At 39.6% G+C, this 26,712-nt stretch overlaps 1 protein-coding gene across 6 annotated transcripts in view; it reads right to left on the bottom strand.

Moving 5' to 3' along the window:
• kif6 (kinesin family member 6) overlaps positions 1–26,712 on the bottom strand; it is a 569,609-nt gene that overhangs the window by 130,338 nt on the left and 412,559 nt on the right. For all 6 annotated transcript variants that reach the window (XM_073056062.1, XM_073056057.1, XM_073056056.1 and 3 more), the window contains one exon: positions 12,843–12,893. In XM_073056062.1, the coding sequence (XP_072912163.1) occupies positions 12,843–12,893 (51 nt within the window). The remainder of the gene's footprint in view (positions 1–12,842; positions 12,894–26,712) is intronic.

Raw genomic sequence — 26,712 nt, 5'->3', positions numbered from 1 at the left:
CTGAGCTTATTAAACTCATCCAGAAACTGAGCTTCAAGGATACAATCAATATTATCAGGCTGCCAAACGTAGTGTTACGCAATGTGACAAGGGCTACCTAAATTATGGCAGCGAATTATGTAGCCTCATGTCAGCAGTGAATTATCCTGCACACTCCACTGTCTCAAGTTATTTATTCTTACTTTGCACAAAGTGAAAGGAATTTACTCTATCAGAAAGAGACGTAACACAATTTTTACCAGAATGATGAGTTGGCCACATCATGGATATCACAGACTTGTCAGAATGCTGACCCAAAGGCTTTCAGATAAGTGGTAAAGTACTCTGAGCTGAAAATGTAGGCACACCAGAATGGGGTACATATGTACCTTGATTTATTAATGCCACTAAACAACAGTAAAGTGTATTTATATAGAACCTTTAACTGAGAACACAAGAAAATAGGTGCAAGAGTAGGCTCCAAGGCCCCTCAAAACTGTTATTCAATGGCATCATGGCTGACCTATGTTGATTCACCTGTCTTTCTGTGCCAGTTTCCCCAATCCTTAATTCTTAAATGTTTCAAATAATTATCCATCTCCATCTTATATATTCACTACCATTGGGGTAGAGAAATCCTGATATCGACTATCCCGAGTGAAGAAATTTCTAAGCACCTGTTTTAAATGACTATCTACTTATCTTGTAGCTCTGACCCCTTGTCATAATTTTATGCCAAGTCATCGTTGTCTGAACCCTTAGTGCCTAGGTGGCACATGGGGCCTCCACAAGGGTCTTCCATTTCTGCCGGTCTTTCGCTCTGCTGCTTGCCGTTTATGCCTACTTCTTTCAGTTCTGCTTCCACACATCTTCGCCATGGCATTTTGGGCCTGCCCCTACTTCACTTTTTCTGTGGGGTCCACCTTAGTGCTACTTTTGCTAGTTGATCATTTGGCATTCTCATTACATGGCCCAGCCATCTCCATCGTCTTCTTTTCATACAAACTGACATTGATTCCGTATTGCAAGCTGTAAGCAAGTCTCGGTTTCTGATTTTCTCAGGCCAGAAGATCTTCTTGCGAACATTCCAGCATCCGATATGGATAGTTTATTTGGGTGAAAGAATATTAGCTCTCAGTCTGGAGATGTCCAGATGGCTTTGATCTCCGTCCATCATAATTTCTGTTCCCAGTTCTGCATCACTCCTCTCACCGGCATCAATAAATTTCCTTGTTTCGGTTTCTGTAGTGGTAAAGATTTTACAGGGTAGGGTTGCTGGCCCTATGCTGAACCCCCAACCTGGAGGACCAGGTGCTATATTCATCTGGCCCTTCACCTGGAACCTGCCCAGCAAAGTTGAACCTACCAGGGACTGAAGTCCCAGCTGGTATAGCTCCCAGGATCATTAAGGCACACAAACCTCCCCACCACGATAAGGAACAGCACATGGGGAAATTATGCCAAGTCACATAAGGAGTAATTATCAAAAATTGTGAATAGTTGAAGTACCTAGCAGGTCAGACAGCATCAGTAGGGAGATGCTTTGGGTTAAGGAACTTTCAAAGATAGAAAGATGAGAACAAAAGTGCTTTAAGTTACAGAGGGGAAGGAATAGAGAAGAAGTGCTTGTGATAGATCAAATTAGTTAAATTAGTTCAGGTTTAATTGTCATTCAACACATACATGAATGGCCAAGTATACAGCCAAACAAGACTGTGCTACTCTGGGGCCAAGGCGCAAAACTTATCGATTACAGTATCAATTTATCAATTACATTGATAAAGATATCAATGTAACAACAACATTAAAATCAGCAGTTGATACAAAAAGAGAATGGAAACTATTGTAATAGAGAGGTAGAGTCATATCTGGTGGATGGAAAATAAACAGTGGGTACCTGAAATTGTTACACTCTTTGCTAAGCCACAGTTGGAAAATGAAGGCATTATTATTTGAGCTTGTTCTTGGTAAGACAATGTAGTTGTTGACAATAGAAATCCATGATAGAGTTGAACTGAGAATTAAAAATGATCAGCAACCAGAATCTCAGAGTCATCCTTGTTGACTGAGCAGCAATATTCTGCAAAGTGCTGACACAATCTTTCTCAAAGCTCTAGGGGGTCTGAGCTCGATCCTGACCTTGGTGCTATCTGTGCAGAATTTGCACATTCTATCTGTGACTGCATCGATTTCTCCAGGAAATCTGGCTTCCTTCCATATTCCAAGAATGAGAGAATCGATAGGTTAGTTGGCCATTCTAAGTCACCCTTAGTGGAGAGTGGTAGAATCTATGGGGAGTTGATGGGAATGTGGGCAAGAATACAATAGGTTAGGGTGGGATGAGTATAAAAATAGGTGGTTTATGGTTGGTACAGACATGGTGGGCCAAAGGGCCTGTATCTGTGCTATCTCTCTCTGTGATGCGGTAAACTCAACATGAAGTCCAACAACGTGGATGGTTGCATATAGTTGCTGGAGAGAGGGATGGGGTAATTGGTGATTGAACAGAGTTTGCAGTAGGTACCAAAAATATAGTGTTCGGTCTTGTCAAACCAACCTATCAATGAAGCTGGCAAAAAAATAGCTGTACACTCAACACCCATAAGAGAAAAGTCCCCTACCAACTTCTTACCACTGCACCACATTGCCTTGGTGAGACCCTGGAAAATAGATTAATTTCTATATCTCAGAGTCTATCTCTCAATAATGAAATTCAGTGCCACCTTTAATGCACCAGCACAGCCTTTAGTTGTGGAAAAAGAATGTTTGAAGATCAAGCCCTCAGACCTGGCATAAAGCCCATGGTCTTTTTGACTTAAACCACCTTTAGCAGACATCTCAAGGCACTGGACAGGTACCATCACTGTTCTCTCCACAGAATCTTCAAAATTCAAAGTTCAAAGTAAATTTTATTATCAAAGTATGTATATGTCACCATATTATATATCATATATATCACTCTGAGATTTATTTCCCTGTGGGCACACTCTATAGAATAGAAACTACAACAGGATCAACTAGAGTGCAGAAGGTAACAAACTATGCAAATGTAAATATAAGTAAATAGTAATAAATAATGGGAACATGAGATAACAAGATAAAAAGTCCTTAAAGTGAGATCATTGGTTGTGGGAACATCTGAATGGATGAGCAAGTGAATGTGGTTAACCCTCTGTTTAAGAGCTTGATTGTTGAGGGGTAGTAACTGTTCTTGAACCTGGTGGTGTGAGTCCTGAGGCCCTTGTACCTTCTACCTGATGGTAGCAGCGAGAAAAGTGCATGACCTGGGTGGTGGGGATATCTGATAATGGATGTTGCTTTCCTCTGAGACTGTTTCATGTAGATGTGCTCAGTGGTTGAAAGGGTTTTACCTATGATGTACTGGGCCAAATCTACTACCTTTTGTAGGATTTGCTGTTCAAAGGTTTTGGTGTTCCCAAATCAGGCCATTATACAGCCAGTCAATACACTCTTGAATACATCGATAGTATTGAGACCATGGTTACAGTCATTTGGCTAGGTTGGGCAAATCACACTGCGTGCCCAATACCTGACTCTCAAAAACCATGCTCTATTTCAAGTTCTGTCATGGTAAGTTCACTTGGCAGAAGGAAAAACAATGCCTCAAAGTCTCCTTGGAAAATTGAAGTTCAAAGTTCAAAGTAAATTTATTATCAAAGTACATATATGTCACCATATACTACTCTGACATTTGTTTTTGCAGGCTTTCACAGTAAATGAGAGGGTGAACAGTTTCAAGTTCCTCAGTACACACATCACCGAAGATCTCACCTGGATTGTACACACCAGCTACATGGCAAAAAAGCACAACAGACAAGCAGATACTAATGTCTATCCAGTCTTTAGTGAGCAGAGTGGAGTGAAAATAAAGAATGAATTTGTTTTTATATTCATCCAAGCTAATCTAACATATGTGAACTAAAGAGACCTGAGAACAGAATTTGGAGCAACAAACAATCTGCTAGAGGAATTCAGTCAATCTAACAGCATCTGTGGGAGGAAAAGGTTTGTTTCTCTCTCCCTCTCTCTCTCTCTCTCTCTCTTTTTGCCTGCCTGCATCTATCATTCACCGGTCCCTATGTTAACTCCACCCTTGCTCTTCTCTCCTACCTGGCACAACCTGTCTGCCAGGTTACACTGCTTCTCAGTACACCAATCACCAATTTTATTTTTATGCTAAGATGCTTCTGCTTTAGCAACAAATAATCTGCTGGAAGAACTCAGCCAGACAAACATCACCTGTGGGAGGAAAGGAATCACTGACTTTCAGGTCAAAGCCCCGTGCTCATCTTTTGTGTTTCCACTGCACTTCTTTTTTAATTGTGTAAGTGGCAACATCTTTCTGACACAAATAACATAAAATAAAATGCTGGAAGAGTTCTGCAGATCAAGTCAAATAGATGGAGACAAAATGTGAATCAGAATGGAATCATAAACTTCATACTGACTCCTGAATTACAAAAAATGGCCCATTTAAAAAAATGGGATACCAACTTTCCATAATATTAACTATTTTGTTTAAACCATCTCATAACCTATATTACTCTAAAATCATTGTTTTGTAAATATAGAGAGGCCCTTTGGCCTAATGTCCATGCCAAGCCATATGTCTATCCAAGCCAGTCTTATTTGCCTGTATTTGGCCCATGATATTCTAAACATATTCTAGCCATGTACTCGCTTAAATGTTTTTTAAACATTGTATTGTACCTGCCTCTAACAGAATTTTGTTCAATTGGTCAGATGTCCCCTGGTATTTGTATTTCACCAGACTTATCAATGTTCAAGGAAGGAGTGATCCCTCTTGTTGAACTGAACTTTTTCTTAGAAATCTCAATGTTTCTGTGGTATAGAGGTCTGCAATCTTACACATATTATTAGCATTTTTATTACATTTCATTAATATCATGGTCTTAATGACCCCCATGCCTGTTATAATTAAACTGAGTTAAAATCTTGAATTCTACCAGAATATTTATATAGCCTCATAAATATGTTAATTACCTATTAATATTCTGTCATTGTACCCTAATGTCCTCTGCATCTCTACAGTATCAAGAACACTTCAGTTCATTGTATAATTAATGCAACTTCTTAGAATCTAGAATCAGAATGAAGACTTCTAGAGCAAAGCACACAGCTCCAATTGGGTTTCCAATCCCCTCTCCCCTGTTGTACCCATCTGTGCACAATCCCTCCATTACTTGGTTCCACTCCACTTTTCATAGACTTCCATCCGTCACCTCCCAGCCTCTCAGTTTCCCTTCCCTTCCTTCCACCACCTAACCACTTATCACTTGGATTCACCTATCACTTTCCATTTTTGCTTCATCTCACCACCTCACTATCACCAGATTTGGATATGGCCCAAGTTGCATCCGGTGCTCCCGGTGCGTTCTCCTCTACATCGGCGAGACCCAACGCATATTAGGGGATCGCTTTGTCGAGCACCTCCACTCCGTCTGGCACAACAGACAGGATCTCCTGGTTGCCACCCACTTCAACTTTGCTTCACATTCCCATTCGGATATGTCCATACATGGCCTCCTCTACTGCCATGATGAGGCCAAACTCAGGTTGGAGGAGCAACACCTCACATACCCTCTGGGTAGTCTCCAGCCCCTTGGCATGAACATTGAATTCTCCAACTTCCGGTAATTCCCTCCCTCTCCCTTCCCCCATTCCAGTTTCACTCTGCCTCCTCTTCCAGCTGCTTATCACCTCTCTCATGATTCTGCCTTCTTCTATTGCACAGTCCTCACATTCTTTCTTCACCTTTCCTGCCTATCCCCTCCCTGCTTCCCCTCCCCCACCCCTTGATCTTTCCTCTGATTGGTTTTTAACCTGACACCCACCAGCCTTCTCCTTCCCACCCTCTTTATAGGGCCCTTGCCCCCTCTCTCTTCAGTCATGACGAAGGGTCTCGGCCCAAAACGTTGACTGTTCGTTTCCACGGATGCTGCCCGACCTGCTGCGTTCCTCCAGCTTGTTTGTACAGTTTTAAGGTGCTTGGAAGTAAGCACAGAGGAGACGTCAGGATCAAGTTTTTTACACAGAGGGTGGTGAGTGCGTGGAATAGGCTGCCGGCAACGGTGGTGGAGGCGGATATGATAGGATCTTTTAAGAGACTCCTGGATAGGTACATGGAGCTTAGAAAAATGAGGACTTAGAGCAACTTGGGCTTAGGGCTATGCGTAACCCCAGGTAATTGCCAAAGTAAGTACATGTTTGGCACAGCATTGTGGGCCGAAGGGCCTGTATTGTGCTGTAGGTTTTCTATGTTTTTCTAAGTTTTCTGTCCAGGCCAAGTTCTCATTTTGTTACCATTTGCCAGGTGGTAAAGGAGCTTTAAGTCGCACACCACCAGATTCACCCTAAATTCATCAGATCTCCTTAACCAAATTGGATAACTTCACTCACCTCAACTCTGAACCAATTTCACAATATGCAAATTCAATTTCAAGGACTTTGCAATTCATGTTCTCAGTATTATTTATTTAGTTACGTACTTCTGCACTTTTTTGTTTATGTTTATAGTTTTTCTTAAATTCTATTTATTTCATTTTATATTTATTTGTCTCTACTTTCTGCGAAGGCCGAGGAAAGTCCATCTCCCCCCCCCCCCCCCCCCACCATCCTCATCACATTCTACAGGGGTTGTATTGAGAGCATCCTGAGCAGCTTCATCACTGCCTGGTTCAGAAATTGCACCATCTCGGATCGCAAGACCCTGCAGCGGATAGTGAGGTCAGCTGAGAAGATCATCAGGGGTCTCTCTTCCCGTCATTACGGACGTTTACACTACACACTGCATCCGCAAAGCAAACAGCATTATGAAGGACCCCATGCACCCCTCATACAATCTCTTCTCCCTCCTGCCATCTGGGAAAAGGCACCGAAGCATTTGGGCTCTCACGACCAGATTATGTAACAGTTTCTTCCCCCAAGCTATCAGACTCCTCAATACCCAGAGCCTGGACTGACACCTTACTGCCCTATTGTCCTGTTTATTATTTATTGTAATGCCTGCACTGTTTTGTGCACTTTATGCAGTCCTGGGTAGGTCTGTAGTCTAGAGTTGTTGTTTTTTACATAGTTCAGTCTAGTTTTTGTACTGTGTCATGTAACACCATGGTCCTGAAAAACGTTGTCTCATTTTTACTATGTACTGTACCAGCAGTTATGGTGGAAATGACAATAAAAGTGACTTGACTTTATTTAGCGATACAGCACAGAGTAGGCTCTTCTGTCCCTTTGAGCCATGCCGCCCCAGCAATGCTAAACAAACCAGATCAACCCTGACCTAACTACAGGACAATTTAAATGACCAATTAGTCTACTAACTGGTATCTTTGGACTATGGGAGGAAACCAGAGCACCTGGGGAAAATCCATGCATTCAACACGAAGATCGTACAAATTTCTTACAGAATATTGCCGGAACTGAACTCCAAACTTCGGAATGCCCCGAGCTGTAATAGCATCAGGGTAACTGCTACACTACTGTGGTGCCCATTTTCCTGTAAATGCCAGCAAGAAAATGAATCTCAAACTAGTGTATGGTGATATATATATGAATTTTGGCAATAAATTCACTATGACTTGACTTGGAAATCATAGCCATAGGTTATTGAATCAGCCAATAAGACTGAAATGACAAGAAATTTATTTCCATAAGGGTCTGTGAATCTGCTTCAGCTGGCTGCAGAAGTTTAGACATTGATTTAATCAACAAATAAGCTTCTTTAGCACCAATGAAATCAGTAGGTGTGGGATTGGATATAAAAGTGGACAAGGTAGGGCACTATCCATAAATATCAGTGGATATACTTCTGTTTCTAATGTTTACTGAAATATAATTATCTCACAATCTAACAAAGAATGGAATCTGCCAAGTCTTGGGTAATTTCCCCCTCTTATCACTATCTTCCTGTCATTTCTCTTGCTCTTCTGAAGAACTGAGAATATTTTTGATTCTGGTATTATCTTCAAGTTTTGACACCACTCCTTAACTATTACCAAATCATCAATATAGCAATATATAACAACTGAATTAAATTTACTCAACTCTTCCAAAGAATGGAGAAAAAAATCAGCATGTTTGGTGGCTATCTAATTCAAATAACCTCTTCTGAATGCAGGAAAGGGATACAGAAGCCTGATGACACACACACAGCAATTCAGGAACAGCTTCTTCCCCTCTGCCATAGGATTTCTAAACAGACATTGAACCTATGAACACTACCTCACTACTTGCTTTTTATTTATTTATGCTTTTTTGCACTACTTACTGTAACTTATCTATTTAATGTACATATGTACTGTATACCTTTTGTAATTCAGTTTTTTTCTATATTTATCAATTATTGCTTTGTACTGCTGCTGCAAAGTTAACAAATTTCACAACATAATGCTGGTGATATTAAACCTGATTCAGATTCTGAATTAGCTACAAGATTAAAAAAAAGTTGCAAAGAAAACATGTGGCCTAAAATGATGAAAAATTGGGGAGTCTTGTGCAAATAATGACACCGGTCATACACTGTGTGATTTCAATTGTCTAAGATCATCCTTTACATTCTAATGCAGGATCACTGATCTGAAACGTTAACTGTTTCTCTCTCCATGGAGACTACCTGACCTCCAGAACACTTTCTGTATTACCCCATTCTTTACAACCTTATTTTGGATCATGCTCAGATCAAGACCTATGAATTTAATTGGCAGATCCCAACATATTTCACCAATGTGCTAATCCAATTGCTACAAGTCTGAAATATTTTGGCATCTGTCAGCTAAACTGATTGTTATCTCCATTTGGGAAAAGTGATGGAAGTCTGCTTTACCTACATGCTTTTCTAATTTCTACTCGCACACTGAACCAATAATGGGTTGATTGCAAATGCACTTCATACCAGTAGCTCTACAGAGCACAGGCACCAGAGATCTGATTCTAATCAGTGCTCCCAGTGCTAGTTATCCAATTCCAAAAGAATGAGAAACATCGGTTTCAGAAGGCCGAGCGATGACTGGAATCTGCTCAAAGAAGTTCAAGCTCATGCCAGGCAGCTGCCTGATAAAACTAAGGTGATAGAATAATTCATTTCAGATGATAAGGCAATAGTCATCAGTAAAATGGAAATCTAATGTTTTCTTTTAATTTAAGGAAAACACAGTGGGATGCTTTCTGTACATCACTACATAGGAACAGGATGATCAGAAAATGTGGTCAGCTGGAATGCACCATTATTTTAAACCTGCTGAGAATTTTCTGGCTGTCGGTATTTTTGTGCCAATCTGTTTGTCCATAATTTATGATACATTCTCATCAAGGGCCCAGAATGAACATAGAACACAGAAGAGTGTAGCACAGGAACGGGCCCTTCAGTCCACAATGATGTGCCAAACTAAGTGAAACAGTCCATATTCTACTATTCTCTGCATATTCCTGTGCCTGTCTCAGAGTCTCTTAAGTGCTTCTATCGTATTTGTCTGCACTCCCACCACTGACAGCGCATTCCAGGTAACCACCTGGCCTGTGTAAAAGAACTTGCTCTGTCCATCTTTTTCAAGTTTTCCCTCTCATCTTAAATGCATGCCATCTAGTATTAGATATTTCAACCCTTATACCAGATGTCTACACTGTCTATACCTTTGTAATCTTACAAACTTTTATTTGATCTCCTCTTAGCTTCTGCCTTTCCAGAGAAAACAACCTAAGTCTGTCGAACCTCTTCTCAGTGCACATGCTCTCTAATCCAGGTATTATCCTGACAAACCTCTTCTGCATTCTATCCAAAGCCTCCCCATCCTTTAAGATGTGGCCTAATCAGAGATGTATTGTTGTGTCTCCCTGACTCTGAACTCACTACATTGATTAATAAAGGCAAACACGTCATATGCCTTGCTTACTACCTTATCAACTTGTGCAGCCACTTTCAGAGAGCTATGAACTTGTAACCCAAGATCCCTCTGTCAAAAAAAAAGATCACTGTCAAAAGAATTGGTCTATTTCTGACACTTCTCCCATTTTTCAATCTCTATCTCCATTTATGGAGAGAAACTGTCTACCAATATGTTGTATAAACCTCAGCTTTCTTAATTTTACCTCTTACATAGAAACATAGAAAATAGGTGCAGGAGTAGGCCATTTGGCCCTTTGAGCCTACACTGCCATTCAGTATGATCATGGCTGATCATCCAACTCAGAACCCTGTACCTGCTTTACCATCCTGCCTCCTATAAAAATACCATTCCCCTTTCTCAGTTCTTTTGTCTCCGCAGCAGCTGTTCCCAGGATGAGGCTTTCCCTTCCATGACATCAGAGATGTCCTCATTCTTCAATGAATTAGGTTTCCCTTTGTCACACCATCAGGTTTTGGTGAGGGTCCTGTGCCCTTATGAAGGTGTGGACTTTAATAAATCAGACCACAGGCCACAATCACACATTTGATGCAAACATATCTATTGTGTGCCAAAAGGTGTAAAAGTGCAAAAGTCTTTACAGTGAAAAGCAAAATGACAATATAGCAAAAATGACAAAAATGAAAAACACAAATATGTAGCATTAGACCTTTAAGACTGCAGCTCCAAACTTTGGTGTGAAAGTAACACACCTTACCACACTCTCTTTCTCTCTTCACTTACCCAAAAAGAGAGATGTATCATCAACCCTCTCACGCTAGGAGGAAAGGGATAGTCCATTCTTTGGAATGCTGGGGTGTGGGGAAGTTGTTAACATAAGCCTGAACAATTTTTCAGAGGCCAGCACTCGACCCTATCCTCCACAATGAATTCTTTCACTAAGCCCACCCTGAGAATGTGCATTTGGTAAGCATGACCTCAGCACAGACAGAGTAATGAGAATTACAAGGCTAGTGGGGTGCGAGAAAGGAAAGATTACTTGCGGCAGACCTAGTCTGTCATACCCTTCTTCCACCATTTATGCTGCCCTCACCTGCATCTCCTTCAATTCCCAGACATTCACCCTCACCCCATCATACCACTGCTTTAACTAGAATAGTTCTCTTGTCCTCAACTTACCACCCCATCCAGCACATTATTCTCCACAATGACCCTCATCTTCAACAGGAACCTACCAACAAACACACCTTTAACCAACCCCCCCCCGCCCCCACATACTCTCTCTACAGGGATTGGTGCCTCCATGAATGCCTTGCCCATTTGTCCCTCTCCTCTAATCTCCTTCCTGGCACTTAACCCTCCAAGCAGAAGAAGTGTCACACCTGTCCATTCACCTCCTCCCTTTCCTCCATTCAGGACCCCAAACTGTCCTTCCAGGTGAGTCAACATTTCATCTGAGAATCTGTTGGGGGTCGTCTATTATATCCAGTGCTCCCAATGTGGCTTCGTCTGCATTGGAGAGACCCAACGTAAACTGTGGACTGCTTTGACGAGCACCTTCGCTGCATCCACAAAATGCAGGATTTCCTGGTGGCCAACTATTTTAATTCCAATCCCCAGTTCTATTCTGACATTTTAGTCCACGGCCTCGTCTACTGCCACAGTGCGGCCACTCTCAGGTTGAAAGAGCAACACCTCATATTCCATCAGGACAGCTTCTAAACTGAGGGCATGAACATAGATCTCTCCAGCTTCCAGTAACTATTTCCCGTCCCTTTAGTCTTCTTCAGTTCCCCACTCTGTCCCCCCCTTAATTCTTTTCCTCATCTGTCTAAACATCCTCTTGGTCCCCTTCTGCTTCCCTTTCTCCCATGGTCCACTCTCCTCTTCGATCGGATTCTTTCTTCTCTAGCCATTCATCTTCTTCACTTATCATTGCCCAGCTTCTTACTTCATTCCTCCCTCCCCCACCCACCTGGCTTCACCTATCATCTTCTAGCTTCCCCCCCACCTTCTTATTCTGGCTTCTTCCTCCTTCCTTTCCAGTCCTGATGAAGGGTTGCAGCCTGAAACGGTGACTGTTTATTCCTTTCCATAGATGCTGCCTAACCTGCTGAGTCCCTCCAGCATTTTGTGTGTGTGTTGCTCAGGATTTCCAACATCTGCAGAATCTTTGTGCTTTTTGATGTGACAATTCTTCCATACAAATACTTCTGAAGTGGTGATTATCACAATGTGATTCTGCTGGACACAATTTGTCTTCTATGCTTCCTATATTCTCAGCTGTAAGAAGCTTGGGTAAATGCTGAGAGGACCGATATTGAACAACAGGTGAGCAAAAGTGAAGAAAAGCTACAGTATTTAAGGACTTTCTTTGGCTACAGCATTGAAGGAATTCTTTTGGCCTGTTTGCTCGGTTCTGGACAATGCAAAAGCAATTAGTCCAATTCTCCTGGTTTATACAGTCAGGTGTAAAATTTAATCTGATAATGCTCCTATTGAAGTGCCTTTAGGACATTATTATCTCAATGACTCCATATAAATACACTGATCTAGAATTGCCTGACTGATGGATGGCACATAAATAGCATGCTCTAAGAAGTAAGTTATTTCTAAGGTATTAAGGGTTGTGAGTAGAAAATCTGTTGAACCATCTCGATGTAGAACATTGAAACCGAGTCAACCCTATGACAAACTTTACAACACATTTCCTGTACCAAGTATATATGCATACCCACAGACTTTAAGATCTCACTCTGGGAAATGGGGTTCATCTCACTAAGTTCTAAATAATAATGTAAACTGATGAACATACAGATAACACAACCCAGTTACATGCTCAACATTTTTGGTCATCTCCAACATCTGTAGATATTGTAGTTAATAAGTTTTGCTATTCATTCTTTCTAAGTCTATATTTTTGTTTTATTTATATAATTGACCAATGTTGAATTTGAACAAATCTATTTCTTTACTTACTACTGGCAGCCCTTTGCATCCTTCTCTGTTCCAGTTGACTTTTCAATTGGTCTGCAAAAGAATAAGAAATTCAAACTTGATATTTTCAGTAACTGTAACCGTCTCCATTTAACAAGATGGTCTCAGACATGTACCAGGACATATATTATATTCTTACTATCAAGTGGCATACTAATAATTAGTTTCAGATGAGCAGAGGTAAATGAGAACAAGTTCTACAAAATATGAGAAAGAAGCTACAGAAAATTGTAAAAATTATTCATTTCCATCTTGGATACTAGCCTCCGTAGTATCCAAGACATCTTCAAGGAGCGGTGCCTCAGAAAGGCAGCATCCATTATTAAGGACTCCCATCACCCAGGAAATGCCCGCTTCTCATTGCTACCAGTACAGGAGCCTGAAAGCACATACTCAACAATTCAGGAACAGCATCTTCCCCTCTGCCATCTGATCCTAAATGGACATTGAACCCATGAATGCTACTTCACTTTTTTATATTATTTCTGTTTTTGCACTGTTTTTAACTTAATTATATATATATTTACTGTAAATGATTTACTTATTTGTCTTTTTCTATATTATCATGTATTGCATTGTACTGCTGTGACTAAGTTAAGAAATTTCAGGGCATATGCCAATAATGTTAAACCTGATTCTGATTCTAGAACATTTAATTCATTATTTTAACAGATTGCTGTAACAAGTGGAATTCACGATTCTTACGCTTGGAATGCAAGCTCAGTCAATGCAACTGTGTTCATTTATGTGAAGCAGAAACTTAGTTTTATTTACAACTGAATGTTATGTAGGTGCTCAGGCACAGATATCTAACCTAATCATATTAAGTTCATCAGATTCAGTCATGGAGAAAACAGCATTGAACATAATACTCTAGATAAGGTCTCTAACTACCAATTTATGGAGATCAAACAAAAATTCCTAGTTTCTACACTTTGCCCTCTTTTTGTAAAATTTGAATCCTGTGTATATTTTAAATATGTTATTAGCTTACCTTGTCACTTTAAGCAATCTTTAATTGCAAATATCCAGACATTTTGCTTAAAGTAACATGAATAGCTGGAGTATTGTGTACAATTCTGGTCCTTAGGAAAGATGTAGTAACAATAGACAGAATGCAGGAGAGATTTATCAGAATGTTGCCTGGAACGCAGGTTTAATGTTTTTGGGCAGATGGTATAGGCTGGGTTTATTCTCACTGGAACACAGAAGGCTGAGAGGTAACTTTATAGGTATATAGAAGAGATTTCTGAAGCTTTGAGGACATAAAGAGGATGAATCATCAATGTCATTTTCATGAGGAAGAGGAGCCTAATTGGCCTTGAGGAGCTGTTGGACAGTAAGATTATGAACCAGCAGTGAAGAAATAGCACCATATTTCCAAGCCAAGGCAGTGTGTGCCTTGTTGGAGCTGTACTCATCCAGGCAAGAGCAGAGTGTTCTACCAAATCTTGAGGACTTGGAATATGAGTCACAAAATAACCATTCCAAAAATATAATACTGTAGATGCTGAAAAGCTGAAATAATATACAACATGCCAGAAAATTCTTCACAGGTCAAGCAGCATCTTTGGAGAAACATTTCAGGTCAATAACAAGTTATTTGGAAGTTGTCAAACTACTAGATATTTATGTAATAGTTTGAAACATTTCTTAATTATTTTGCTTTAAACAAATTTTCAAGACTTCTTCCTGACCAAAAATATAGAAAATTAAGATAAACCTTCATAAAATACAGAAAAGAAAATTCTTAAAATACTAGTGGGCCTTCCTTCTTTTGTACAACAGTAACTGGATCCTACTATATGTCTCTTAAGCTTTTAAAAGATGTGCTTCTGGTTCTATGAATCCATTGAATTAGAAACAATTTTGTGTTTAGAATTCTGAACCATTAATAATTCATTTGTTTGATGGTAGTTAATAAATATTGTCCTCATCTTTATAAAATTTCATTTTGTCCTAAGAGTATTATATTGCAACAAACTGCATATTGTTTATGAATTATGATAGTAGTTGCAACTTTGGGGTCAGAATCTGGCCATTATTCATCTCTGTTACAGAATGTTCTTAAAAATCAAACCCTGATGGTCCAGATAAGTAAAGGTTTAAGGCTTCCTGAGTATACATGTTTATAATAGTGAGTAACTGCATGTCCTTAGACCAACCTTGTACGTAATCTGCATGCTTGTACATGGGAAGAATCTTTCAATGCCCAGCCTTGGGTAGTCAATGCAGGGGAGAAGGAAATGGAGAGGTGGCAGGGGGCAGTGGGGGAGAGATAGAGAGAACTATATGGAAGCTAGTGCTCATAATGGAGCTGTACAACTCCCTGAGGTTTATTTCAATCCTGTGCAGTAAAACACCCCCCAACCCCATACCGGACAGTGATGTGGCCAGTTAGAATGCTCTCTATGGTACATCTATAGAAATCTGTGAGTGTCTTTGTTGACATACCAAATCGCCTCAAACTCGTAATGAAATGTAGTCACTGTCATGCTTTTTTTGTAGCTGCATTATATATTGCATCCAGGATAGAGACTCAGAGATATTGACACTCAGGAACTTGAAATTGCTCACTCTTTCCACTTCTGATCCCTCTATGAGGACTGGTGTGTGTGTTCCTTCATCTTGTTCTTTCTGAAGTCCACAATTAGTTCTTTGGTCTTACTGACATTGAGTGCAAGGTTGTTGTTGTGATACCACTCAACTAGCTGATATATTTCACTCCTGTATGCCCTCTCATCACTATCTGAAATTCTGCCAACAATAGTTGTGTCATCAGCTAATGTATAGATGGTGTTTGTGCTGTGCCTAGCCACACAGTCATGGGTGTAAAGAGAGTAGAGGAGTGGACTAAGATTAGGTACATTGTAGACCCTTATGGTGCATCTTTGTGTATTTTTTGAGAGGAATGAAATACTCAGAACTGAAATGAAAGGAAAAATATGTAATGTTAAAATCTGGTGGTTATGAGCCAACATCTGGTGTGTACAGGAAATGGGAAAGCCAAAAGCTAATGTCTGAGAGAAACAAAATTCAGTTTAGCAACTAATTTCTACAAGTTGTCAACAATTTATGAAACATTATTGGATTAACCAGCTACTTTTCAGGTTGACAGTGAACAATCTGTTGCAGAGCTAGAAATCTGAGAATTCCCTAATGTCGACAATTTAAATCATGCTCGTGATATGGTAAATTCATGGAGTACAGTGTGGAAAAATGTAAAGTTATTCATAATGAGAGGAAAAGTCATAAAACAGATTGTGTTTTAATGGGGATAAACCAGTAAATACTGGTATAGATGGGATTTTGTTAAAGTTAGAACAAAGAACATAGGGCAGTATAGCACAACACAGGCCTTTCAGTACACTATATTGCACCAATCTCTTAACCTACAGTAAGATCAATCTACCCTTCCCTCCTACATAGCCCTCCATTTTTCTGATACCCATGTGCTGATCTGAGAGTCTATTAAATTTCCCTAGTATATCTGCCTTTAGCTACACCTCTGGCGATGCGATCCACGTGCACACCTCTCGCTTTGCAAAAATCCTACCTCTGACATTCGTCCTATATTTTCCTTGAATTACTTTAAAATTATGCCTTAAAATAACCTTAAAGAGGATATTTCTAGTTCATACAACCTAACCTCATATGACATGCTCTCTAACCCAGGCGGCATCCTGGTAAATCTTCACTGCATCTTCTCCAAACCTTCCACATCATTCTCAAAACAGAACTGAACACAAATACTCCACGTGTTATCTAACCAGAATTTTATAGGGCTGCCACATTACTTCATGTCTCTTGAACATAATCACTTGACTAATGAAGACCAACACTTCATACACCTTCTGAACAACCCTATCAATTCATGTGGCAACTTTGAGGGATCTACGGACATGGATCCCAAGATCCAACTATTCTTCATACTGCTAAGAATCATGCCACTAACCTTGTACTCTGCCTTCAAATTCAAACTTCCAAAGTGTATCAATTTACATTTTTCTGGATTGAACTCCATCTGTCAATTTCAGCCCAGCTATGCATCCTATGAAATGTCCAGTTGTAACAATGACAACCTTGTAGACTATCCACAACATGACCTACCTTCATATCTTCTTCAAACCCACCTTTCCACTTCCTCATCAAAGTCTTTTACAAAAATCATGAAGAATATGGGGTCCCAGAACAGATACCTGCAGGACACTAGTCGTCACCAACCTGCAGGCAGAATATGCTTCATCTACTACCATCCTCTGGATTCTTCTGAAAGTTAACATAGCCAAACTTCACTGGATCCCATGCCACCTGACCTTCTGAAGGAGCCTACCACGGGCACCTTGTCAAATACCTTACTAAAATCCATATACACCACATCCACTACTCTACCTCCATAATTTGTTTTGTCACTTTCTTAAAGAATTCAATCAGGCTCGTGAGGTATGGCCTGCCCCTCACAAAGCCATATTGACTATCCATAATCAGACTATGCTTCTTCAAATATTCATAATTCCAGTCTCTAAGATTCCTTTCCAATAGTTTGCCCTGCACTAACGTGAGACTCACTGGTCTATAATTCTTAGAATTATCCCTATTAGCTTTCTTGAACAAAGGATTAACATTTTCTAACTCCCCATCTTCAGGTACTACTTCTATGGCTAGCGAGGACGTAAAGATCATTGCCAAAGATGCAGTAATTTTTTTCTCCATTCCCGTAGGAACCTGGGGTATATTTCACTGGTGGCTTATGTATCCTAATGCTTTACAAAGGTTCCAACACATTCTCTTTCTTAACACTGACATCTCCCAGCATAGCAGCCGGTCATCGCAGTCAAGGTTCCTCTCACTGGTATATATTGAAGCAAAGTATGATTAAAGACCTCCTCTACTTCCTCCAACTCCAACACATATTTCCTCTACTATCCCTGATTAGTCCTTCTTTCTCTCTAGTCATCTGACTGTTCACCATATACATGTAGAACACCTTAGGGTTTTCCTTAATCCTATTTGCCAAGGCCTTCTCATGTTCCATTCTAGTTCTCCTAAATCCCATTTTAAGTTCCTTCCCAGATAGCTTGTAACTTTAGAACCCCGTCTGATTCTTACTTCCTAAACTTTAAGTAAGCTTCTTTCCTCCTCTTCAACTACATGTTCCACATCTCTTATCAACTACGGTTCCTTTCCCTGCCTCAATGGGACAAACCGATCCAAAATCCCATTTAAGTACTCCATAAACAACCTCCACATATCTGTTGTGTATTTCTCTGAGCACATCTGTTCCCAATTTACTCTCCCAAGTTCTTGCCTAGTAGCACCATAATTCAGGGAGTTGTAGTCTCTGTCCCCGAAATGCTGACCTACAAAGAGATCTACACCAGATCACGTTCATTGCCCAGTATCAGATTCAGCATGACTCTCCTCCAGTCAGCCCCTCTTCATTTGGCGTCAAGATGCTTCTTGGACACATCCCATCTAAAACTTTTGCACTAAGGAATGTCAATCAATATTGTGGAAGTTGAAGTCACCTATGAGAACAACCCTGTTATTTTTGCATCTTTCCAAAATTTGCCTCGATCTGCTCCTCAGTTGTTCCTCTAAATGGTAAAGTAAACATTTGGCAAGTATGGCAGATGGTATTTTTTTCTTTCACGGTGGGGTTGGACTATAAGAGTTAAATTCATAAACTGGTAAATAGGTTAATTATTATTGTCACATGCACTGAGGTACAGTAAAAAAACTTGTTTTGCATGCTATCCATACAGATCATTTAATTACAACAGCTATACCAAGGTAGTAAGGGGGAAAAAAATAACAGAGTGTAGAATTAAGTGTAACAGTTATAGAGAAAGTGCAGTGCAGGTAATCAATAAGATGTAAGGCCATAACAAGGTAGACTGTGAGGTCAAGAATCAATCTTATCATATTATTGGGCCTTTCAATAGTTTTATAACAGCAGGATAGAAGCTGATCTTGAGCTTGCTAGTACATGTTTCCACACTTCTATATGTCCTCCCCTATGGGGTGGGGAGAAGAGAGAATGTCCAGACTGAGTAAGGTCTTTAATTATGCAATCTGATTTACCAAGGTAGCAGGAAGTGTAGATAGAATCCATAACGGGGAAGCTAGTTTCCATTACATGGTGAGTTATGGTCACAACTCTCTGCAGTTTCTTCTGGTGTTGCTAAAAATTTTAAAGGATTTTGTTGAGAACATACCTAGAAAGCTATGTAAAGTTTGTTCTCCAAACTTAAGGCTAGAGCAACCTGGTTTAGCTTATGCAGCATAGATCAATCAGTTTGATTTCTAGAATAGGAGGGTTGTCCAAAAAGCGAAACTATCATTGATGCATAGAAGAATAGGAAGTGATTTCATCGAAACATTCAAGGCTCTGAGAGGGGCTGATGGAGAGGGTCTTGTCGGGCTGTTTCCTCGGATGCATTTAAAAGACAAGTGGGTATATGCAGAGATAGGGATGGTTCAGAGACTTATTGGTCAAACACAAGAAAATAAAACCAACTTAGGTGGACACATTAATTGGCAAGGACAAATTGGGCTGAAGGGCCTATTTCAATGCTGTATTGCTCTATGACTCTAACTAGGAGGCATGGTTTAGAATGAGAGGTTGACCTTCTGGGACTGATATGGGGGTTTCCTTTGCTTGAAGGTTACAACCCTTTGTAATTCCCTTCTCTAGAAAGCAGTGGATGCTCAGTTGCTGAGCACATTCAACACTGAGTGATGGAGTTTTGGCACCAAAGGAATTAAGAGATGTGAAGATAGGGTGCCAAAGTTGATGAATGTCAGAGCATGACTGAATGGCTGGATGGCCCTTAGCTGTTTCTATTTCTGTCTATAATGAACAGAACTTAACAATTCAACACCTCAAGCTTGTTCCAATATTTAATTTGATCACAACTGAACTGTAAATTAAAATTGTAGAATCATACCACACAGAAGCAGCCCATACACCTCACACATGCCAACCACGAGACCTATCTACACGAATCCCATTTGCCTGAATTAGGACTGCATCCATCTATTCCTTTCCTATTCAATTACATGACCAAATGCCTTTAAATGCTGAAATTGCATCTGCATCAATTATCTCATCTTAACACTATATGTCTTCTACACACCTTAGTTCTATAGTTTCCACCTCAAGAAAAAAATCATTTGATAGGTTTTTAATGGACACCATTCTTCTCCCTTTCCACTCAAAGCAGTCTCAACTTGTTTGAAGTCTGGAGATAGATATCTCCTGGCCACAGCGTGAAGAATTGGCTTCTAATGTCCATCCTGAATGGCTAAGTTCTAATTCCAAGCATTTTGCATTATTTTCTAGAACTTCCAATCAAAGGAAATAGTTTCTCTCTATCTATCTTCTTAAATCCTTGAACTTTAGTCCATTGCAGTGTATACTCACTTTCTTACTCTTTCTGCATCTTCACTTAGTCGTAGTGCAAGGAAACAGGTCATTTGGCCTAGTTGTCTGATTGATGTAGTCACATTTTTCTTTAGCCCACATCACTCTTAACTTTTCCTATAAATGAACCTGCCTAAAAGACTTCAAAAAATTGTAATCCCATGCACCTCTACCATTTCATCTAGCAACTCTTTCCACGCATCCAGAGTACGTCTAAAATTGTTGCCTGCAAGTCTCTTTTCAATTATTCCCTCTCTCACCTTAAACCTTTGCATACAAGCTTTAGACATCCCAACGTGGTTAAAAAAAGATTCATCATCAATCTCTACAGCACCTTAGCTATGCCCCTCATGATTTTATAAATTTCCATAATGTCACCCCTCATCCTCCTGTACAGCTGGAAAAAGCCTTAGCCTATCCAGTCTCTCCTCATAATTTCAGCATTCGATTTCCAGTACCCTTGTTTGCACCCTTCCTTGGATTAATGATATTCTCCATGCCCAGGTGACCAGAACTGCACATAGTATTCCAAGTGCAGCTTCACCAATATTTTGTAAGGCTATAATATGATGTCCTAACTCTTGGAAGCAAGCATGCCAAACGTTTTCTCACCATACTGTCTACGTACATCTTCACTTTCAGGGAATAATGTACCTTGGTATATTCTCTGTTCTGTGACACTTTCCAGGATCCCTATCATTTATTGCGTAAATCTTGCCCTGGTTAAAATAACTAAGATGCAGCACCTCACACTTGTCACAAGTTAACTGATAGTAAAACACTATTAACCATAGTTCACAGTAAGTTGTTTTCGCAACAGCACTGTACAGTACTAGTTAGCTCAAAGATATACAAGTGGATTGGAAAAGATGTAAGGCAGGCAATAAATGTGCCATCAGGCATTACTGAATGTAAGATATTGTCCAGTCTACATGGATGTTTTGCACGAATAATGGCGACAGTCAGTTGTGGAGCTGTGGCATATTGAACTATTCACGATAGCCTTACAGCTGGGAGTCATAAGAGTCAGTACAGAAAAGCTTATTAAGCACGCAAGTAAATATTTCCATAGAAGATGAATGTCTGCCTCATATTACACTGATCCAGAGATGACAGCCTTGAACTGAATTATCTGTCATTAAACTTGGCCTCATAAAAATTGAATTACTTCATGGGGACATGATTAGTTGAATTTCCAAGTGAGTAGCTAGTTTCTGAATCTTAGACTATTACATCCCATTTCTGAATGAAGTTTCTGATTTGGTGCCATAAATTCCAAATTGACCAACCAATGATCTTTGCTCAAGCAGTAAATGGTGACCTTATATTCTGATGAAAATAAATTAATGAGTGCTGTGCAATATTTAGGGAGACAGAAAGAAAGCAGTCTGCACACTTTATTGTTAAAGATTCTAATCAATGCTCTGTTGAATAAAGAAGAAATGTATTGTTTGCTGTTTCAGGGTTATCTGCCAATTAAGTGTGTTTTTAGTTAATGGTGTTAACATGAATCATTGAGGCTTCATAATTTAAAACTAGGCTTTAATAAAGAACATTACAAACTGGTATATATTGCTATAATGAGAGTCAACATGCATTATAGAGCAACAGCTCTATAAAGCTGACAGCAACTTCAAACATTAGCACATGTGCAGATAGAACTTATCATAGTCAATGAACCTGATTGAAACTGGATGATTAAAGAGGGGGCATAGAATATAGCAAAAAACTTGTGGAAAGTTAGAGGATTGGGAAGCTTTTAAAAATCAACAGAACACAACTAACAAAATGATAAGGAGAGAAAAGAGGAAATGTGAAGGTAGGCTCGCCAATAATATCAAAGAGGATACCAAAAGATTTTTTCAGGTATATAAAGAGTAAAAACAAGCCAAGAGTGGATATTGGACTGCTAGAAAATGAAGCTGGAGAGGTAGTAATGGGAAACAAAGAAATGGCAGATGAACTTATGAAGTATTTTAGTCAGTTTTCACTGTAGAAGGCAGTATACTGGAAATTCGAGAATACCACAGGGCAGAAGTGAGTGTAGTTGCCTTTACTAAGAAGGTGCTTAACAAGCTGAAAGGTCTGAAGGTAGATAAGTCACCTGGTCCAGATGGACTACACCCCAGGGTTCTGAAAGGGGTAGCTGAAGAGATTGTGGAGGCATTAGTCATGATCTTTCAAAAAATCCATTATTAAGGATGTGGTTTCAGGGTACTTGGAGGCACATGATAAAGTTGGCCGAAGTCAGCATGGTTTCCTTAAGGTGAAACCTTGCATAACAAGACTGTTGGAATTCTTTGACAAAATAACAGGCAGGATAGACAAAGGTGAGTCAGTGGATATTATTTCTGTGGACCTCCAGGGTCATTGGATAATGTCTCTTGTAGCATACTGGTGAAGTAGCAACTGAAGGCATGTTTTTGTCTCGGTCTCAGAAAATTAGCTGAATCGCAGGAGGTAAGGATTAGGGAATCACTGACAGTCATTCAAAATGTCAGGAAATGACCAGTGACTCCCACAAAGATCTGTGGAGGGGGCCAAAGCTTAGAAATCCGATTTAGTGGCACTGGCTTTTTATTCAGCAGTCTAATATTAAAGATAAATTTTATTCTTGAGTAGAATTGTGATGATTTCCAGGTTAAATGCATCATTCAGGAATCTCCACTGACCATTTCCTGTTGTCAATCTGCATATGCCAATGGTGCAATAAAAGTAAAGGATAAGTTTCTCTGTAACTGTAACACCTTATTCTTTATCCTGTTATTGTTTTTCCTTGTATCTCAATTTCACTGTTGAAATGATCTGTATGGATGGTATGCAAAGCATGTTTTTCACTGTACCTAGATACATTTGACAATAATAACCAAAGTACATGATATCTTGTGCTGCCTTGATTAGAGTGATACTAGGAGAATTTCTCCAGTACGTGATGCTGGTTGTTACTGATCCACTTTAATACTGCTGCTTTCTTGGCATACAGCATCTTTTAAAAGTCATCTCCTCTAAAAAAAGTCTTTCGCTACAGGCAATCTGTTTATGATTCAGCAAATTCATACTAACCATCTCTCCCACAGTGATCAGGCCCCAACTAGGTGATCTCCCACTGACCAATAATCATTCCTTCTCCCACATGTGATGAGACTCCAACTCATCAACTTCCAGCCAACTGATGATCACCCCATTCGCCCAAAGCCTGTAACTCAGTAACTTCCCACCCAGCATCAATTATCCCCTCTCCTACTGGAAGTCAGCCCCTAACTCAACAGTTATTTAGCCAACTGATGATCTTATTCCCATTGCCACAATTCAATAGCAGCTGTAGCACACCTCCCTATTGTTCCCACATGCCCACTCTGACCAAGGCTCGAATTCATCTATTTTGTAGTGTACACTGGAAGTGTATGTGAAGGGAGAACCTCATCAGCCTAAGGGATAATGTTAGTTTATCATCACTCTACAGCTTGTGCTTCAAATAATACTAAATGTTTACATTTAGAAATTGTGGACCCATAGTCAAAATTCTTGAACTATTATTAGCCTGCATTTCTCAACAACTTAGATGATGGAAAATAACCTACATATCCAAGACACAAAGTTAAGTAACATTCCAAACAGTGGAGATGAAAACATATTATAAAGAGATATTAATAGATCATGCAGATAGCTGTACTAAAGATAATGGACTCCAGTTCAGAGAAGTGTCTGCATTACTGACCTAAAAGGGATTGAATAATATACTTTATTAATCTAGAAACAATGGACTGCCAAAAAGAGATAATGAATCCAGTAAAATGCCATGGAACCACAGACCATCTGGAATCCAGCATCTGCAGCCTCTTGTGTCTTCAGTAAAATATTATTGATAGATAGAAAGGAAGGCAAATGTAATGCAGGCTTTATATTGAGACTGGTGTGATTAAGCTGGGCAGGCATTATATGACATAAAAAGCATTTGTTATACAGGGCTGAGTGTATGCAAATAATTGTAGCACCACACCACAAGGAAGATAGATTAGCCTTGAAAGGAATGCAGGATAGATTCAATAGAGTGATACCAGGATTACAATGATGAAGTAGTGAGTAGTGACCATGAAACCTGGGTTATATTTCCTGTAAATATGAGCATCAAAACATACAGAGAACATACAGTAGGTCACAGAATAGGACAGTACACGGATAGATCCCATAATCCATCATGTCACTGCCAACCACAATGCCAATTTACAAATAATCCTATCTACTTGAACATGGACTATATCCCTCCATTCTCCACGGATATGTGTACCCATCTGAAAACCTCTTATATGGCACTGCAATGTTTGCTTCCATCACCACTTCTGGCAGCAAATTCCAGACACCAACTACATTGTGTACAAAGAAACACCTTTAACTTAAAGTTATGCACTCTAGTATTTGACACTTCAATTCTAGAAAGAAAGACTACTTACCCCATGCCTGTAATAATTTTATAACCCTCTGCCATGTTGGTCCTCAGCCTCGGATACTCCTGAGGAAATAGCTTAAGTATATCGAACCTCTCATTATAGTACACACACTCTAATCCAGGCAGCATCCTGGAAAACCGCTTCCACAGACTCTCCAAAACCTCTACATCCTTCCAATGATGGGCAAGTAGAATTTGGATATCACTCAGACAACAGTGAGAAAGTTCTGAGGAAGATGAAGAAGACTGTACATGTTAACCTGGGGTGCTGCCACACAACTCCAATGAACCAGGTTTATGAAGTGCAAGTGATGTGGCAATGAATGGGTGAAGAAAAGACAATGAAGAGTGTTGGGAGGAAGACTAAAGGTACTGAATGAGAAAATAAGAGAATGTGAGGAAAACTAAAGATAATTCATGGGAAAATGATGTGTCAATATTTCCCTGGAGTGTAGGAGGTTAAGAAGTGACCTTATAGAGGTTTATAAAATCATGAGGGACAATGATAGGGTGAATAAGGGAAAGATTTCAGTGGAACCTGAGGGACAGCATTTTCAAACTGAGTGCGGTGGGTGCATGAAACAAGCTGTTAGAGGAAGTGGTGGAGGCAGATATAACTACAACATTTAAGAAACGTTTGAACAGGTTCGTGGATAGGAAGGATTTGGAGGGATATCAAACAAATGCAGGCACATGGGATTAGTTCAAGGATTGAATGGGCCAACAACATTTTTTTTATGCTGTATAACTGTAATTCTATCACTCTAATGTAGGAGAGAAAAAAAAGATGGTAAATGAACTGAAGAAGATGTCTTTGCGGATTGTGCTTTCCCATTCTTGTTGTGCATTGCTGATAGACATCTTTACGCATGGGATCTGAGGTGCTTGTAAACAATTAGTCCATTGGTTGGGCAAAGGAGTTTGAAGAATTGAGAAGGAATAAGGGCTCAAAGTTCATAAACTTATAGCACTGAAACATGAAAAAAACATTAAATTGTCATTTTAAATTCATGGAATTTTGAAGTAATTGTTCTGAGGGAATGAAATGCCACACATGTAAAACAAGAACAAAGATGTTGTTCAGTTGTGATTGTACCTTGTATGTCAAAGATAACTGACATCTCATTTAATATGCAGTCAGATTTTTATTGCTTTTTGCAACCAGAGCATTACAAGATAGTTGAAACTTCACATTAATTCACAAAAAATGCAGTGATTCCCTTGATGTAGATTACAAAAAAAGTAGCCTTTGAAGCAGGCAGAAAATATGGGATTTCAAAGGAAAAGATCATAAGATCTTGGTGATCTATCACCTAATGTCATTCATCTGCCTCTTCTTTCATTCTCTTTCATTACTTGCTGATCAGATAGTTATGTCACTTGCAGTCCAACATGGATTGTATCTCTAATGTCCAACTGTACTGGCATTTGCTAGGTCACTTCAAATGCCTGTTATTTGTCAACATGATTAGTGTGCCTGAAGTCATAAGTAAGCATGATCAGCAAAAGAAAGTAGATTCCCTTCCCCAATAAACGATCTTGAACCTAATAAATTGTGTTCCTTAATACTTCAATTGCTTTGGTTTACAAATATTCACCCATCACCATTGAGCTAGCAATTGAACGTACAGGAAGGTAAGCAGTTGCAGAGAGTAAAAATCTCTGCCCAGTATATCATATGTACATCCCTCTCCATCATTGGTACTATCTCCAGGAGGTGCTGCCTCAAGAAGACAACGTCTATTATCAAAGATCCCCACCATCTGGATCACACCATATCTTGCATCCTGTACAGAAGCTTTATATCGCACACCACCAGTTTCATGAACAGCCATTTCCCTTCAACCATTCAGTTAATAAACCAACCAAACAACCCTAATCACTACAGTTCTGCAACACTTTGACCACTTTGATCACTTTGCACTTAAGTGTACTTCTTATTTCTAATTCTTGTCAAAATTCTGTACAATTTATCTTGT

This window comes from Hemitrygon akajei, chromosome 9, assembly GCF_048418815.1.
Source record: "Hemitrygon akajei chromosome 9, sHemAka1.3, whole genome shotgun sequence".
NCBI lineage: Eukaryota > Metazoa > Chordata > Chondrichthyes > Myliobatiformes > Dasyatidae > Hemitrygon > Hemitrygon akajei.
This window is presented reverse-complemented; position numbering and strand designations above follow the sequence as displayed.